This window comes from Schistocerca nitens, chromosome 2 (genome assembly GCF_023898315.1).
Source record: "Schistocerca nitens isolate TAMUIC-IGC-003100 chromosome 2, iqSchNite1.1, whole genome shotgun sequence".
NCBI lineage: Eukaryota > Metazoa > Arthropoda > Insecta > Orthoptera > Acrididae > Schistocerca > Schistocerca nitens.
This window is the reverse complement of record NC_064615.1, coordinates 578,274,594-578,290,091: the sequence shown is the minus strand read 5'-3', so window position 1 is coordinate 578,290,091 and position 15,498 is coordinate 578,274,594. Positions and strand designations below refer to the sequence as shown.

General features: G+C 40.7%; 1 protein-coding gene across 1 annotated transcript in view; it reads right to left on the bottom strand.

Moving 5' to 3' along the window:
* Nucleotides 1-15,498, bottom strand: part of LOC126236628 (E3 SUMO-protein ligase RanBP2) — a 265,257-nt gene that overhangs the window by 194,584 nt on the left and 55,175 nt on the right. The window contains exons 3-4 of the mRNA XM_049946076.1: nt 9,273-9,446; nt 8,444-8,613 (exon numbers count right to left, since the gene is read on the bottom strand). Coding sequence (XP_049802033.1) covers nt 8,444-8,613; nt 9,273-9,446 — 344 coding nt within the window. The remainder of the gene's footprint in view (nt 1-8,443; nt 8,614-9,272; nt 9,447-15,498) is intronic.

The window sequence follows — 15,498 nt, the reverse complement described above, 5'->3', positions numbered from 1 at the left end:
TGAGCTCATTTTACACATGTTAGTGTAGTGTGGTGGCTGTGCAGGCTATTTAAGTGACTTAACAAGTCGCCAGTCAATAACAATTTACTACATCTACATCCATACTCTGCAACCCACCTGACGGTGTGTGGCGGAGGGTACCTTGAGTACCTCTATCGGTTCTCCCATCTATTCCAGTCTCTTATTGTTCATGGAAAGAAGGATTGTCCGTATGCCTCTATGTAGGCTCTAACCTCTCTGATTTTACCCTCATGGTCTCTTTGCGAGATACACGTAGGAGGGAGTAATATACTGCTTGACTCCTCGGTGAAGCTATGTTCTCGAAACTTCAACAAAAGCCCGTACCGAGCTACTGAGCATCTCTCCTGCAGAGTCTTCCACTGGTGTTTATCTATCATCTCGGTAACGCTTTCACGATTACTAAATGATCCTGTAACGAAGCATGCTGCTCTCCGTTGGATCTTCTCTATCTCTTCTATCAACCCTATCTGGTATGGATCCCACACTGCTGAGCAGTATTCAAACAGTGGGCAAACAAGTGTACTGTAACCTACTTCCTTTGTTTTCGGATTGCACTTCCTTAGGATTCTTCTGATGAATCTCAGTCTGGCAACTGCTTTACCGACGATCAACTTTATATGATCATTCTATTTTAAATCACTCCTAATGTGTACTCCCAGATAATTTATGGAATTAACTGAATACTGTAGCTAAATGATATGGGATCTTTCTTTCTATGTATTCGCAGCACATTACACTTTTCTACATTGAGATTCAATTGCCATTCCCTGCACCATGCGTCAATTCACTGCAGATCCTCCTGCTTTTCAGTACAACTTTCCATTGTTACAACCTCTCGATATACCACAGGATCATCCGCAAAAAGCCTCAGTGAACTTCCGATGTCATCCACAAGGTCATTTATGTATATTGTGAATAGCAACGGTCCTACGACACTCCCCTGCGGCACACCTGAAATCACTCTTACTTCGGAAGACTTCTCACCATTGAAAATGACATGCTGCGTTCTGTTATCTGGGAACTCTTCAATCCAATCACACAATTGGTTTGATAGTCCATATGCTCTTACTGTGTTCATTAAATGACTGGGAGGAACTGTATCAAACGCCTTGCGGAAGTCAAGAAACACGGCATCTAACTGGGAACCCGTGTCTATGGCCCTCTTGAGTCTCGTGGACGAATAGTGCGAGCTGGGTTTCACACGATCGTCTTTTTCGAAACCCATGCTGATTCCTACAGAGGAGATTTCTAGTCTCCAGAAAAGTCATTATACTCAAACATAATACGCGTTCCAAAATTCTACAACTGATAGACATTAGAGATATAGGTCTATAGTTCTGCACATCTGTTCGACGTCCCTTCTTGAAAACGGGGATGACCTGTGCCCTTTTCCAATCCTTTGGAACGCTACGCTCTTCTAGAGACCTACGATACACCACTGCAAGAAGGGGGGCAAGTTCCTTCATGTGCTTTGTGTAAAATCGAACCGGTATCGCATCAGATCCAGCGGCCCTTTCCTCTTTTGAGCGATTTTAATTGTTTCTCTATCCCTCTGTCGTCTATTTCGATATCTACCATCTTGTCATCTGTGCGACAATCTAGAGAAGGAACTACAGTGCAGTCTTCCTCTGTGAAACAGCTTCAGAAAAAGACGTTTAGTATTTCGGCCTTTAGTCTGTCATCCTCTGTTTCAGTACCATTTTGGTCACAGAGTGTCTGGACATTTTGTTTTGATCCACCTACCGCTTTGACATAAGACCAAAATTTCTTAGGATTTTCTGCCAAGTCAGTACATAGAACTTCACTTTCGAATTCATTGAACGCCTCTCGCATAGCCCTCCTCACACTACATTTCACTTCGGGTAATTTTTGTTTGTCTGCAAGGCTTTGGCTATGTTTATGTTTGCTGTGAAGTTCCCTTTGCTTCCGCAGCAGTTTTCTAACTCGGTTGTTGTACCACGGTGGCTCTTTTCCATCTCTTAAGATGTTGCTTGGCACATACTCATCTAACGCATATTGTACGATGGTTTTGAACTTTGTCCACTGATCCTCAACGCTATCTGTACTTTAGAAACAACATTTGTGTTGAGCCATCAGATACTCTGAAATATGCTTTTTGTCACTTTTGCTTAACAGAAAAACCTTCCTACCTTTTTTAATATTTCTATTTACGGCTGAAATCATCGATGCAGTAACCACTTTATGATCACTGATTCCCTGTTCTGCGTTAACTGTTTCAAATAGTTCGGGTCTGTTTGTCACCAGAATGTCTAATATGTTATAGCCACGAGTCGGTTCTCTGTTTAACTGCTCAAGGTAGTTTTCAGATAAAGCACTTAAAACAATTCCACTAGATTCTTTGTCCCTCCCGCCTGTTATGAACGTTGAGTCTCCCAGTCTATATCCAGCAAATTAAAATCTCCACCCACAACTATAACATGGTGGGGAAATCTACTCAAAATATTTTCCAAATTATCCTTCAGGTGCTCAGCCACAACAGCTGCTGAGCCAGGGGGCCAACAGACATCCAATTACCATGTCTGAGCCTGCTTTAACCGTGACCTTCACCCAAATTATTTCACATTTCGGATCTCCGTCAATTTCCTTCGATACTATTGCACTTATCGCTATAAACACGCCTCCCCCTTCACTGTCCAGCCTGTCTCTGCGGTATACATTCCAATCTGAGTTTAGAATTTCATTACTGTTTACATCTGGTTTCAGCCAACTTTCTGTCCCCAGTACTATGTGGGCATTGTGACCGTTTATTAATGAGTGCAGTTATGGGACCTTTCTATAGACCCTCCTGCAGTTTACTATTAGCACATTAATATTGTTATTCCCTGTTGCATTTTGCCTACTCCTACCTTGCGTCTCAGGAGGCGTCTTGTCGGGCCTAGGGAGGGTATTCTCTAACCTTAAAAACCCACCCTTTTAGCTGCTTCCTGCGTGTAGTGCCTATTCAGGGGGACCCTACATTTCTCCACCCAACAGTGGAGGTCGAGAAATAGGCGATGTTTCCTCGATTATGACCGAGCATGTTCTTCGAGACTCAGTGCTTGAACTTAAGAAGGTTGTTGATAGATATTGTGGCTGAATACAGAACATCGAAAATACATGCAAAGAGATGAGGCTGAGTTATAAGTGGCACAAGAAAAAATGTTGGTTGGGCACCTTCGTCACAGATGGAATGAGAATGAAATGAAGGCGCCACTCGCCATGGAAATCAACTTAACGGACCATAATCCACCACCTTAGAACTGACCCCAACATTATAATCCTAACTGCCAACAAACTCTCCACCTCTGTGTCTTTAACAATACAGATCACAGGGTGGAGAGCCTCCATCAGCTATCACATTCATCCATCTATAAACCATGCCACAGCGACCCCATTCCAAAAAGCCAGCAAGATTTCCAGTGCCTCCACAGATCCTTGGGTCCATCCCAGAACCTCTCCCCTCATCCCTGCACTCCTATCGTCTACATGCTTCCTCATGTCCATAAACCGAAGTCACAATGACCAACTATAGCCTCTCCCAGAATTTCTTCTCCTTTGAAGGCAACATCTACAAAGAAATTCAATGTACAGCAATGGACACTCACATGGCCCCATTTACACTGATCTATTCATGCACCCTCTACAAGAATCCTCCCTTACCACCCACAATCCCAAACCACTGACCTGTTTCACATCTTCACGACCTGGGCTGAGGGTGAGTGCACCCTATCCACATTCCTCCAGAACCTCCACACTATCTCCCTATTTGCTGCACCTGGTCCTCCTCAACCCACCTTCCTTGATGTGGAGCTCCACTGCAAGTATGGATACACCAGTACCTCCATTCATATTATACCTACCGCCCACCAGCAGTACCTCCACTTCAACAGCTACTGTCATCTTATACCATGAAGTCCCACACAGCCCAGCCACCTGTGGTCATTGCGTATGCAGTGACAAGCAGTCCTCTGCCGAATAGAACCAGGGTCTCACTGACGCCTTTACCGACCAAAATTATCAACCCAACCTTATACAGAAACAGATCTCCCATTCTTTGTCTCCGCAGTCAGTCTCTCTCTCTCTCTCTCTCTCTCTCTCTCTCTCTCTCTCTCTCTCTCTCTCTCTCTCTCTCTCTCCCCCCCCCCCTCCCTCCATGAAGCATATTCTAGCTGCTATCCTTCCCACCCCTCTCACAGTATTCCACCACCTCACCAATCTATACAATACTGTCATTCTTCCTTTCTCTATCCCTGCCTCCAACCCCTTGCCTCGTGGCTCAGGCTCATATCCTTGAAATAAAGGAAGATGCAAGACCTATCCCATACACTGTCCCAACACCATCTACTTCAGTCTCCTCACAGGCATCTCTCATCCCACCAAAGGCAAAGCTGCTTGTGGAAGCAGTCCTGTAATCAACAAATCAAGCTGCAAACCCTGTGCTGCTCTCTGTGTGGCCACGGTGATTAAGAAGCTGTATGTTTGCATGAATGGTCACCAATAAATTGTGGACAAGAGGTAGCTGGATATCCAGTGGCTGAACATGCCGTGCAACACAATGGGTTTCACTCCAACAGCTGATTCACAGCCTGCACCATTAGGATCCCACATACAAACACCAGTTTTTCTGAAATACAAAGGAGGGAATTCTCCCTGCAATATATCCCACATTCCCGTAAGCCCCCTTGGTCTCAGCGTTTGCTAGTACCGGTCCTCCACTTACCTATCCCATTCTCTGCTTCCACTCCAGCACAACACAGACTTCCATTCCACCAATGCACCCACTAGACCTTTTCCCCTTCAATATATTTTTCTTCCTGCCCCCCCCCCCTCTTTCCCCCAAACTGCATCTCCAGCCCTATCTCATCTCCACCCCCACACCGCCTCTTCACCAACCCACCAGCTCACTGCTCCCACCACGTGCAGCTATAATTCAGTCTGGCTGCAGCGGCCAGAGACAGTGGTCATGTGTGTGCAAGTTACGCTTATGTCAACTTGTGTGCTTTTTACTTCGGAAGGCCTTTTGGCAAAAAGCTAAAGCATATAATAGTTTTTTTTATTGTGCCTGTCTGTGATTCTACGTTTCTTCTACATTTACTTAACAAACTGTGACTTGCACTATTTATTACTGTATTTGGAAGTAATACTAACAGATGTTTACAACTGACATACCACCACCACCACCACCACCACCACCACCACCACACCTATTACAGTAGCAACATAACAGTGCCATATATAGAATATGTGTAAAAACTATAACTATCTTGTCACTACATAATTCAGAATTTGAAGTTATGAACACTGAAGGAACAGATATTTTGTTATGTTTTGAGCAGATTCATAAGTGGATTAAATGGGGTATTGTAAACAATGTAAAGTTCTGTTCGTAATCTAATTCTGCAGCTGTATTCAGAACAACTGTCATTAAGTATTGCACTGTAATTATTCTGCTTCATTCTCAAGTCAGATCGAAATCAGGAGAAGCGTTCCATGTTCAGGACAGATTCCATCCATAACTTGATGACAATATGAATTTCAACAGTATTGTTTAATTTTTTGGTCACTTTAATGGAAACCAAATTCCTAAGATACCTTAAAACACATCGTACAGTAATGTTTGAATTATTTACTACGTAGTTTACAACATATGAGGTACGTTCAAAAAATTCCAGAACTTTGTACACAATATTTTTCTGTGCTTACCTTTTACTTATTGTGCGTGGTCTCCTTTGAAATACTCTCCTCCACAATTGATACACTGCTTCCAATGCAGTTTCCACTGCCGGAAGGAGTCTTGGTACGTCTCTTGCTGGATCGCGCTAAGTGTCATCTGCGTATTTGATCTTGTCTATCGTTGCAAATTTTCATCCTTTCAATGGTTTTCAACTTCGGAAATAAAGGTCTGCAAGGTCCAGATCTGGAGGATGAGGCAGCACAGTGATTTGGCTTCCTGTGTAATAGTCATGCACCAATGGGATAAATGTGCAGGTGAATTATCGCATTATCGTGATGCAAGAGCAATGAATTGTCTCACATTTCAGGCCATTTCCTGCTCACATTTTCTCCCAGGCATCATGACAAGCGCCGATAATATTGATTAACAGCTTGTTTCTGTGGTACAAATTCATCATGAACTTATCCTTCAGAGCCAAAGAAAACTATCAGCATGGCTTTCACATTTGACCTGACCTGATGAGCTTTTTGGCCATGGAGAACTTTTCCTGAATCACTGTGAGAACTGAACCTTGGTCTCGGCATCTTCATGACTGACCCACGTCTCGTCACCAGTTACGATTCTCTTAAGGAACATCTAATTCTCATTTGGGCGATCCAAAAGCTCTTCACAGATTGCGAGAGGAAGGTCTTTCTGGTGTTGACTCATGAGCCGTGGGGCGAAATTTGCATCCACACGATGCATTTCAAGATGCTGTGTCAGGATTTCATGACATGATCGAACTGAAAGTTTACGTTCTTTTGCCATCTCTCTGACAGTCAGTCTTCAGTTGACATTACTGACAGAGCATCATCAGTAGAGATTGAAGGGTGTCCTGAATGAGGGTCACCTCTACTTCCATCCTGCCATTTTTAAACCGTGTTAACCATTCATAACATGGAGTACAGCTTAAGCACTCATCACTGTAGACTTCCTGCACCATCTGGTCTCTCTCTGTATTGGTTTTCTTGAGTTGCACGCAAAATTTAATGCTGACACATTCCTCCTCTAACTGTGCCATCTGAAAATTCCCAAACTGTGCAACACAATGTTCTCCTTAATACAGCACTGAATAATGCCTAACAGACTTACAGCAATGAAACTTCCAACAGTTACACATTAAACACAGGCGTGTGCACGGATGACAAATGGATTTCCCTCTAAACACACGTTGGCACAAAATTACAAATGTTCCGGAATTTTTTGAACAGACCATGTATTTATGTCAACTGAGTTATTTGTAAAAAATGTCATGCTGCTGCACAAAGTATGTAATAGGTATATTAACAATAACAATAGCCTCTAATTTTTCGAAAGTACTGCAATGCCATATATTCTTTTGCTCTTTCCAACTGGTGATGCATTATGTATACAGGTGCGAACATTAATTTATGACTTATTTATTAGTCATTTTCTCAATGGGCTTTGTTTTAATAAATTTGAAACTGTTCTAATTATGAAATAAAATCAATGTTGGTAAGGCTTTACAGTGAGGTGAAAAGTCATACGGTACCTCATAATATCGTGCCACACCTTTTGCCAGGCACAGTGCAGAAACTTTATGTGGAATGCACACACCATCAAAAGTTCCCTGCAGAAAGACTGGGTTGTGCTGCCTCTATAGCGGTCCATAATTGTGAATGTGTTGCCAATGTACAATTTTGAGCATGCACTAACCTCTCAATTATGTCTCATAAATATTTGATGTGATTCATGTTTGCCAATCCGGGAGGCCAAATCATTTGCCTGAATTGTCCAGAATGTTCTTCAAACCAATTGTGAACAATTCTGGCCTGCTGACATGGCTCATTCTCAGCCATAAAAATTCTGTCTCAGTTTAGGAACATGAAGTCCACGAAAGGCTTCAAATGGTCTCTGCAAATGGTTTACAAGTAGCCAAACATAACCATTTCCATTCAATGATCAGTTCAGTTGGACCAGAGGACTTTGTCGATTCCATGTAAACACAACAAACATTACGGAGCCACCACCAGCTTGCAACGTACCTTTTTCTTAACTTAGGTCTATGCCTTCATGTGGTCTGTGCCACATTGATGCTACCATGAGCTATTACCAACTGAAATCAGGATCTGTCTGATTGCCAGTGGTGAGAGGTAATGCCTGAAATTTTTGGTACCCTCCACACGATGTCGACACTGTAGATGTCTAAACATTGAATTCCCCACAATTTCTGAAACTGAACGTCCCATGCATCTAGCTCCAACTGCCATTCAGCATTCAAAGTCTGTTAATTACCAATGTGCAGCCATAATTACTTCAGTAACTTCTTAATATTAATCACCGAGTACAAGTGAGAGCTCCAACAACCAACAATCCACTATCCTTTTAAAACTTGTGCAGGCTATACTACATCATCTGTACATGTGCGTATCACCATCCCATACCATCCCATGGCTCATCACCTCCGTGTGTATCTATGATGTTCAATTCCAAAATTTAGAATCTGACAAGAACTGACCTTAAGAAAAGTAACACTAATACACAAATACAGAAAAATCACTGAAAAAAAAAAAAAAAAAAAATTGTATACGTGGCAGACTTTCATAATCTTATTATAAGCAAACACACTATCACTACTAGAGAGAATTATATTTTATACAGTATCAAGGAGTTTGCTTCAAAATAGGTTTTATATATCACTACACCTTGCCCTAACATTTAAATTAGGAAAATAAAATACTTTCTCACCTTCAAAACAACACTGATGCATTCATACCATTCCAAGTTCTCTCTAAACAATGATCTTCGCTCAACTTCAACAATATGATCATAAGCATCCTTAAGTCTGTCTGCTTCTCGATACAGCTTGATAAGACGGATTCTCAGAGAAACATCTGATGGTCTTGCTGACATTTCCGCTGCAAATAATTTTAGTGAGATGTTATTAAGAAAAAAATTGCTTATCAGATTGTGCAGACAAAACTGCTGTCATAAGAGACCAAAAAACAAATACAAATCACACATCCTTTGCCACTGTTAATGTTTACTAGCTTCTCTATCTGTCAGGAAAAATTAATATATTTATTCAAAGTGAAAGTATAAGGTGACCACGAAGAACACCTATGAGAGCAATGAATGTCTACTTACTAAATCCTACTAGATAATGAAACAGAAATAAAAGACTTTAAAAATACCACTGAAACTAGTATTGGTTAATCAAAACCTTTGCATCACGGCAATGAGGGGAATATCGAAAGTTGTTAAGTCGAGTGTTTAAGGAAGGTGTTGCAGCAAACCCGGGAGACAGATGTGTTACAAGGAATAAATAGAAAGTAATAATGGATGGCTTGCATTATGTGCCACTGGAGATCCAGTACTGGAAGTCTTTTTTCATTCTCTTTGTAACCTCCATGTGTTCTTATTCTGTTCCACACATTTGTCCCAATGAGTCAAACTGAAGGCTTAACCATATTTTTCAACTGTGTTTCTCTGAACCACATCCTCGTTATTCCATTCCTCCTAACTGGTAAAAGGGCTCTCGGTATCTGTAGCACATTAAAGATCATTTGAAACTTACATGATATCAGTGCTTCTAACTCGTGAAGACTCTCCTCTCCTTTTGTAGACAGAAGTCGTTCCTTCAGCCTAAATACAGCAGGATGATGAGGATACAGCTGTGAAGCACGTTCACACCAGTATCGGACACGGCCCAAGTCAATGGAAAGATCACTCTCTCCCAGAAGATCACAAACTACACAGACAACATTAATTTCAACAAAACTTAAGTCAATCAAATATAGGTACATACAGGTACATACAAAAACAAAAAGCTGAAAAGAACTGTCATTTTAATCATTTAAGCATCTGAAGTAAAATCAGACTACAATTAATATTCTCACAGTAAGAGTTTTGGTTGGGTAGAGTAACTCTGAACACTGTATCAAGTTGATTGTTGCAAATTGTGACATCTATGACAAGTGCTTAAAAATTAATGCTGACGCTGTTTTGGAGATACAAATTAGAAATAGCTTATTTTGCTAACAATTGTCTGTTGGGATAACAATACACAATCACAGTTAATTTCTATCTGTATATCTACAGGCACTTTTTAGGTAAACTACACACAAGGCAGCAATAGTAATGTGACTGATCTGGATCTGAAGAAACAAAAGATTTATGATTGGCCTGCTCAGAGGAAGTAGAATCATCTCTCTCACATTGTAGTGATAACATTTAGAGGCCAGCAGTTGCTCACAATCTTTTCAGTGTCTTGATGCCGGATACCATCAAGATGGCTAATTATAGCAGTTTTTTTCTCTGTCTATCACTGGTATGATGACTTGCCTAATTGGTAAATTTGCTTAAATGAGTACACTGGTGCATCCTCTAAGCAGAAATGGAAACTGTGCATCAAAGATCAATAAAATCTGGGTAACGATGAAAAGTAATAAGCAGAACAAATTGTAAAAAAAAACCTCTTTCAACGACAGTTTTGAATAAAGAGTGACGATGACTTAGTGTGACATCACCAGCCGTTTGTGCCCACCGGGGCAATATTCAACAAAATGACCTCTTTCATTGTCGACAGTGGCATATGAACAATGTCTTTAGGACATACTGCAGCCTGGTTTTGCACTCTTTCTGCTATCGTCTTGGTGAAGCTAGTGATTACCCGATTTTATAGACTTGTGTTCACACTTTTTTGTGTGCAAACATTAATAACATTTGTAGAAATGTCCCCAAAGATAAAACTGTGAGAGGACGACCATTAAGAGAATGAGAATGACCTTAGAAACGAAACATACAATCACTGAAAAACGCACACGTGATGTGACTGTTGCTGAATTAGCATGCAGATACTATTGGTCTACACCAACTATTGGTCTACACCAACTATTTGCACTATCCTCAAGAACAAGGACAAGATTAAGGAGATAGATGCTTCAAAGGGAATGACAAGAGTATCCAAACAACGGTTTTGTAGTCTGGACGATTTCAAATGATTGCTCCTTATATGGATTAATGAGAAACAATTGCAAGGCGACATTATTAGTGAGAAAATCATTTGTGAAAAGGTGAGAATGATTTTCACCGGCATCGTTAAGACAACTCTAGGATCATATGTGGCCGAAGAAGTGTTTAAGGGGAGTCATGAGTGGTTCAAGGAGTTTAAGAAAAGAACTGGCATCCACAGCATTGTGAGGTATGGCGAAGCAGCCAGCTCCGATACAAAGGCATCAGAGAACTTCATCAGTAACTTCAAGATGCTCTGCATAAGAGGTTTTTAATTGTGATGAGACAGGTCTATACTGGAAAAAGATACTGAAGTGTAACTTTATAACAGCAGAGGAGAATGTACTGCCCGGTCACAAGCCAATGAAGACCATCTCACACTGCTATTCTGTGCCAATACAAGCTGCAATTTGAAAATTAAACCGATGCTTTTTATCATTAAAGAAGAGTAAAGTCCAGAGGAGAACTGGGGCAATTGTCCTCTGCTTTCCTCTATAAAGAAGCATTTGAAAAATCAGTTAAGCATTTCAGCACCCTCAGATGCAGTTCCTGTCATTTTCTAGGAACTGGACACTAACTTTGGAGCTACTAACAGCCTTTACATATGACCAGAATTTCTTTGGGTTTGTGAAATATCATTTGACAATAACTGCTATGGTAGTCACTGAAGTCTTGTGTTGCTCTCTTGACAGCAGAACACATTTAATTCAGAATCTCTATCTATAGCCCTATGCTTTGTTTTAAACCTGTTGTTGTTGTTGTTGTGGTCTTCAGTCCTGAGACTGGTTTGATGCAGCTCTCCATGCTACTCTATCCTGTGCAAGCTTCTTCATCTCCCAGTACCTACTGCAACCTACATCCTTCTGAATCTGCTTAGTGTATGCATCTCTTGGTCTCCCCCTACGATTTTTACCCTCCACGCTGCCCTCCAATACTAAATTGGTGATCCCTTGATGCCTCAGAACATGTCCTACCAACCGATCCCTTCTTCTGGTCAAGTTGTGCCACAAACCTATTAAGCAGTAATCTCTGTATCTTTAGAAGTTTCTTTACAGTGACTCTATACTATGGGGGTTCCCTCCCATTACTGACTGTTCTACTGGGTACATACCTATCCAGCGCACGTTCAACTATTGTTTTAGACTTGAGCCAGAGCTGCTCTACATGCTCCTGCCCTGTGCTGGAAATTCAAGTTCCTATTGAGATACAACACTACTGATCTCTTGTCTAGTTTACTGAACATATATATCTTTTTGCTTGTTTTTGTTGTCCTTTGTACTTCAATAATCATTGTTGCACAATCACATCGTGGTCACCGACACCAATTTTAATGAGGACATCCTCAAAGAGGTCAGGTCTATCTGTTGCCATTAGATCCAACATACTTCGATCATGAATGGGGTCCCTAACTATCTGTTCTACGCAGTTTTCAGATAAGGCATTTAGTAATGTTTCACAGTGTGTTTTATAATGCCCAACATAAAAAAAGCTGAGATTTGTTCAATTAATTGATGGATGATTTAAGTCTCCACCGATGAAGTTTTCGGATACATCACGAGATGAGTCTGGTGGGCGATAGAAAGATTCAATCATCATTTTATGCCCAACCCCGATAATGAGTCTTGCCCAAACAATCTCACATGCAGCTTCAATTTCTACCTCAGCAGATTGGAGTTTCTTGTCTACTGCACAAATACACCACCTCCATTTTCCATTTGCCTATTGTTTCGATATACACTTAAATTTTCCCAAAAATCTTACTTATCAATTTCAGGTTTCAACCAGCTTTCTGTACCTGGTATTATGTGATCTACATTCCTTTTCATGAGCACTTCAAACTCTTGTTGCAGATGCTTTGGCAGTTTACCCTTAGAAACTTAATACTCTCACCTGTGGGAGCCATTTCTTTCGCTCTTACACTGATACAGGGAGTATATGTGGACAAGGAAAAAAAATTCCCGGATTTTTCCCTGATCGCCCGGTTAAAAATACATTTTTCTCCCGGGTGGGAAACACTTTCTCCCGGGTAAAAATACACTTTTTCCGTGTTAAGTGAAACTATACGTTCCCTCGGAACTGTAAAATTTATCAGTCATTTGCATGGTTATGGTTTTATATAGTGGCTTAGAATTTCCCGGCACTTTAGAAAACGAAACTCAGGGGGAAAAAACCACATTTTGGAAAGTTCTCTGATGTGCAGCAACTTATATGCTGCATATTTTTGTATTACGAAAGTATAAATTCGAATTGCACCAAAAACCGCATGTTACTTTCCGAAGCATTGAAATCGAGATTGCAATACGCTTTTATACGCCAGTCATAGCTCATATCACGAGATCTCACCAGCCGATGACAGCGGATATTCATAGCATAGGACACGTGATGTAGTCAGCCAATAGCAGCAACACTTACGTAGCGCAAACATACAAACAGGAAAAGTTAATGGTTTAAATTAATATACGTAGTGTTGATACAGGAAAAGCAAACTTTTCATATATAATATTTGTCGCGAAGATTAATAAGTTACAAGTAAAAATAAGCTTTCACGTATAATGTTGATCTTTTTTGCGCGTTTTACACTTTAAGACACATCACACAAATGTGCCAGTGAAATGTTATCTTCTGGGCTCAAAATTCTTCTAAGATGGCTTGTCATCAAGGAGTTGATTTTTAAATGAGAGTCAAATGCTCTGTGATTTAAGAAATTCATCGTACATCCTCGCACATAGTTCATCTTGCACAAAAGGAAATTTACTTTGAAAATAGCACTTTTCAAACCACAATTCGTAATATTTTCCTGAGATCTGTTGCAAATAGATTTGTTCCAGCATTTGCCAGAGTGTGCCACATAAGAGGCGTCCCCGCGCTTGCACAGCTACGATTATGTAGAAAGCCCGTATGTTCGTATGTGTAAAACATTTAAAGGTCTTACATTATGTCAGAAAGGAAACAAGACATCTGAGGATACTCCAAGAGAGTTGGAATTTCTTGAACAATACTGAAATGAATAATTCGCGTTAAAGTGCACATTCATATGTCCAGATTCCCAGCGAAGTAGGCTTCGATCTAATAATAAGCTTTTCAGTGTGATTTTCGGGATGTAAATTTTCTTGGAGTACCAGTACTGTATTATCTCATGTTTGCTTCTTTATTATGGCATAATGCCATATGTGCTAGAAGACGAAAACTGCACTTGAAATGCAGTGAATAGTTGAAACTAGCCAATAGTGTGGAATTAAACACTTCATTTGAAACAAACTGGCTGCCTTAGCGGAAAAGATAAATAAAAAGCGAATTTCTTTAGCAAAGCGACAAAAATAACTTCATTGTTCTACAAGGCAATTAATGCTTGACAGTCAGAAATGTGGAAATAAAATAAGATCTGGAACTAACAACATATTGTAGCCTTCCATAATCATGTGAATGTATTTTAATTCACTTGATAGCTCCCAGCCACAGAAATCTCTTTTTTTTCATTTGATGTGAGAGCAGTAAACGAAGAGGCAACAGCAAAATCACTAAATGTAAACCTCCCACTATAACTTGGACTGCTCTGCGCATCAGCCTCGGATCCACGATATTTCGAACCGGGGCAATACTAGATGATGCCCCCCCCCCCCCCCTCTCTCTCTCTCTCTCTCTCTCTCTCTCTCTCTCTCTCTCTCTCTCTCTCGAGCATTTGAGATAGGACATAAAAAATTTAAAAAACGACTTTTCAAAAACATGTTCATTTTGTAGCGCACATCTTTCTAAAGAGTCTAATGCATAAAACTTCGAGGAAATGTAAGACGTGTTATTTGGTCTTAAGTGTGCCAAAGTGCAGTGCCACTCTTCTTCACACAGCATTCTTCTACCACATGTCACTGTACTTCGCATTGTGGAACTCAAAAGTGTATATTTTGTAATGGATGCCATCAAACTATATTCAGGACAGCGGAAATTAAAATTTCCTGAGGTGCTTCTCCTGCTCCCAGTCGGCCGGTTTGACATAATGCCCCTCTTTTTTTTTATTAAAAAAATCTCACAATTAATACTGGATGGGATTATTTGTAACCGGAAGAACAAGAACTCTTCAGAAAATTTGGACTCTTTATTGCCTATTAGCTAATAACTTTCTGTTCTGTGTGGCATAAAATGAAATACAGGGTTGGGTTGTTTTGGGGGAGGAGACCAAACTGCGAGGTCATCGGTCTCATCGGATTAGGGAAGGATGGGTAAGGAAGTCGACCGTACCCTTTTAAAAGGAAACATCCCGGAATTTGCCTGAAGAGATTTAGGGAAATAACGGAAAACCTAAATCAGGATGGCCAGACACAGGATTGAACTGTCGTCCTCCCAAATGAGAGTCCAGTGTGCGTACCACTGCGCCACCTCACTCGGTGAAATACAGGATACATAAAACCAGGTACGACAAGAGACAAGCAAGACAGTACACATTTCTTCAATCCTTAAGTCTTAGAGTTATTATTATTCCATAATATGTGTGATGTCCCCGTTTCTTCTCCTTCCTCATTCTAACAAACTATCTTCTCATCACTAATTCTGTAACTCATTCATTCTCCGGTTAACTCTACTAACCCTACCAGAATCACCGGTTAAGTTATCCAGCGATTATTCTCCGGTTAGGCGTTATTACGTGTTCGTACAACACGTTTTCCGCGCTTCTCCCAGAATAGAACTTAAGCGGCTGCTAGCCAGGAATTGTACAACTTGCCCTTTCTACTATAGCGATCTGGTCAAAAATTTTCAGTCAAAATTTCATTTTCTTGGATACACCGAGAAGATAACGT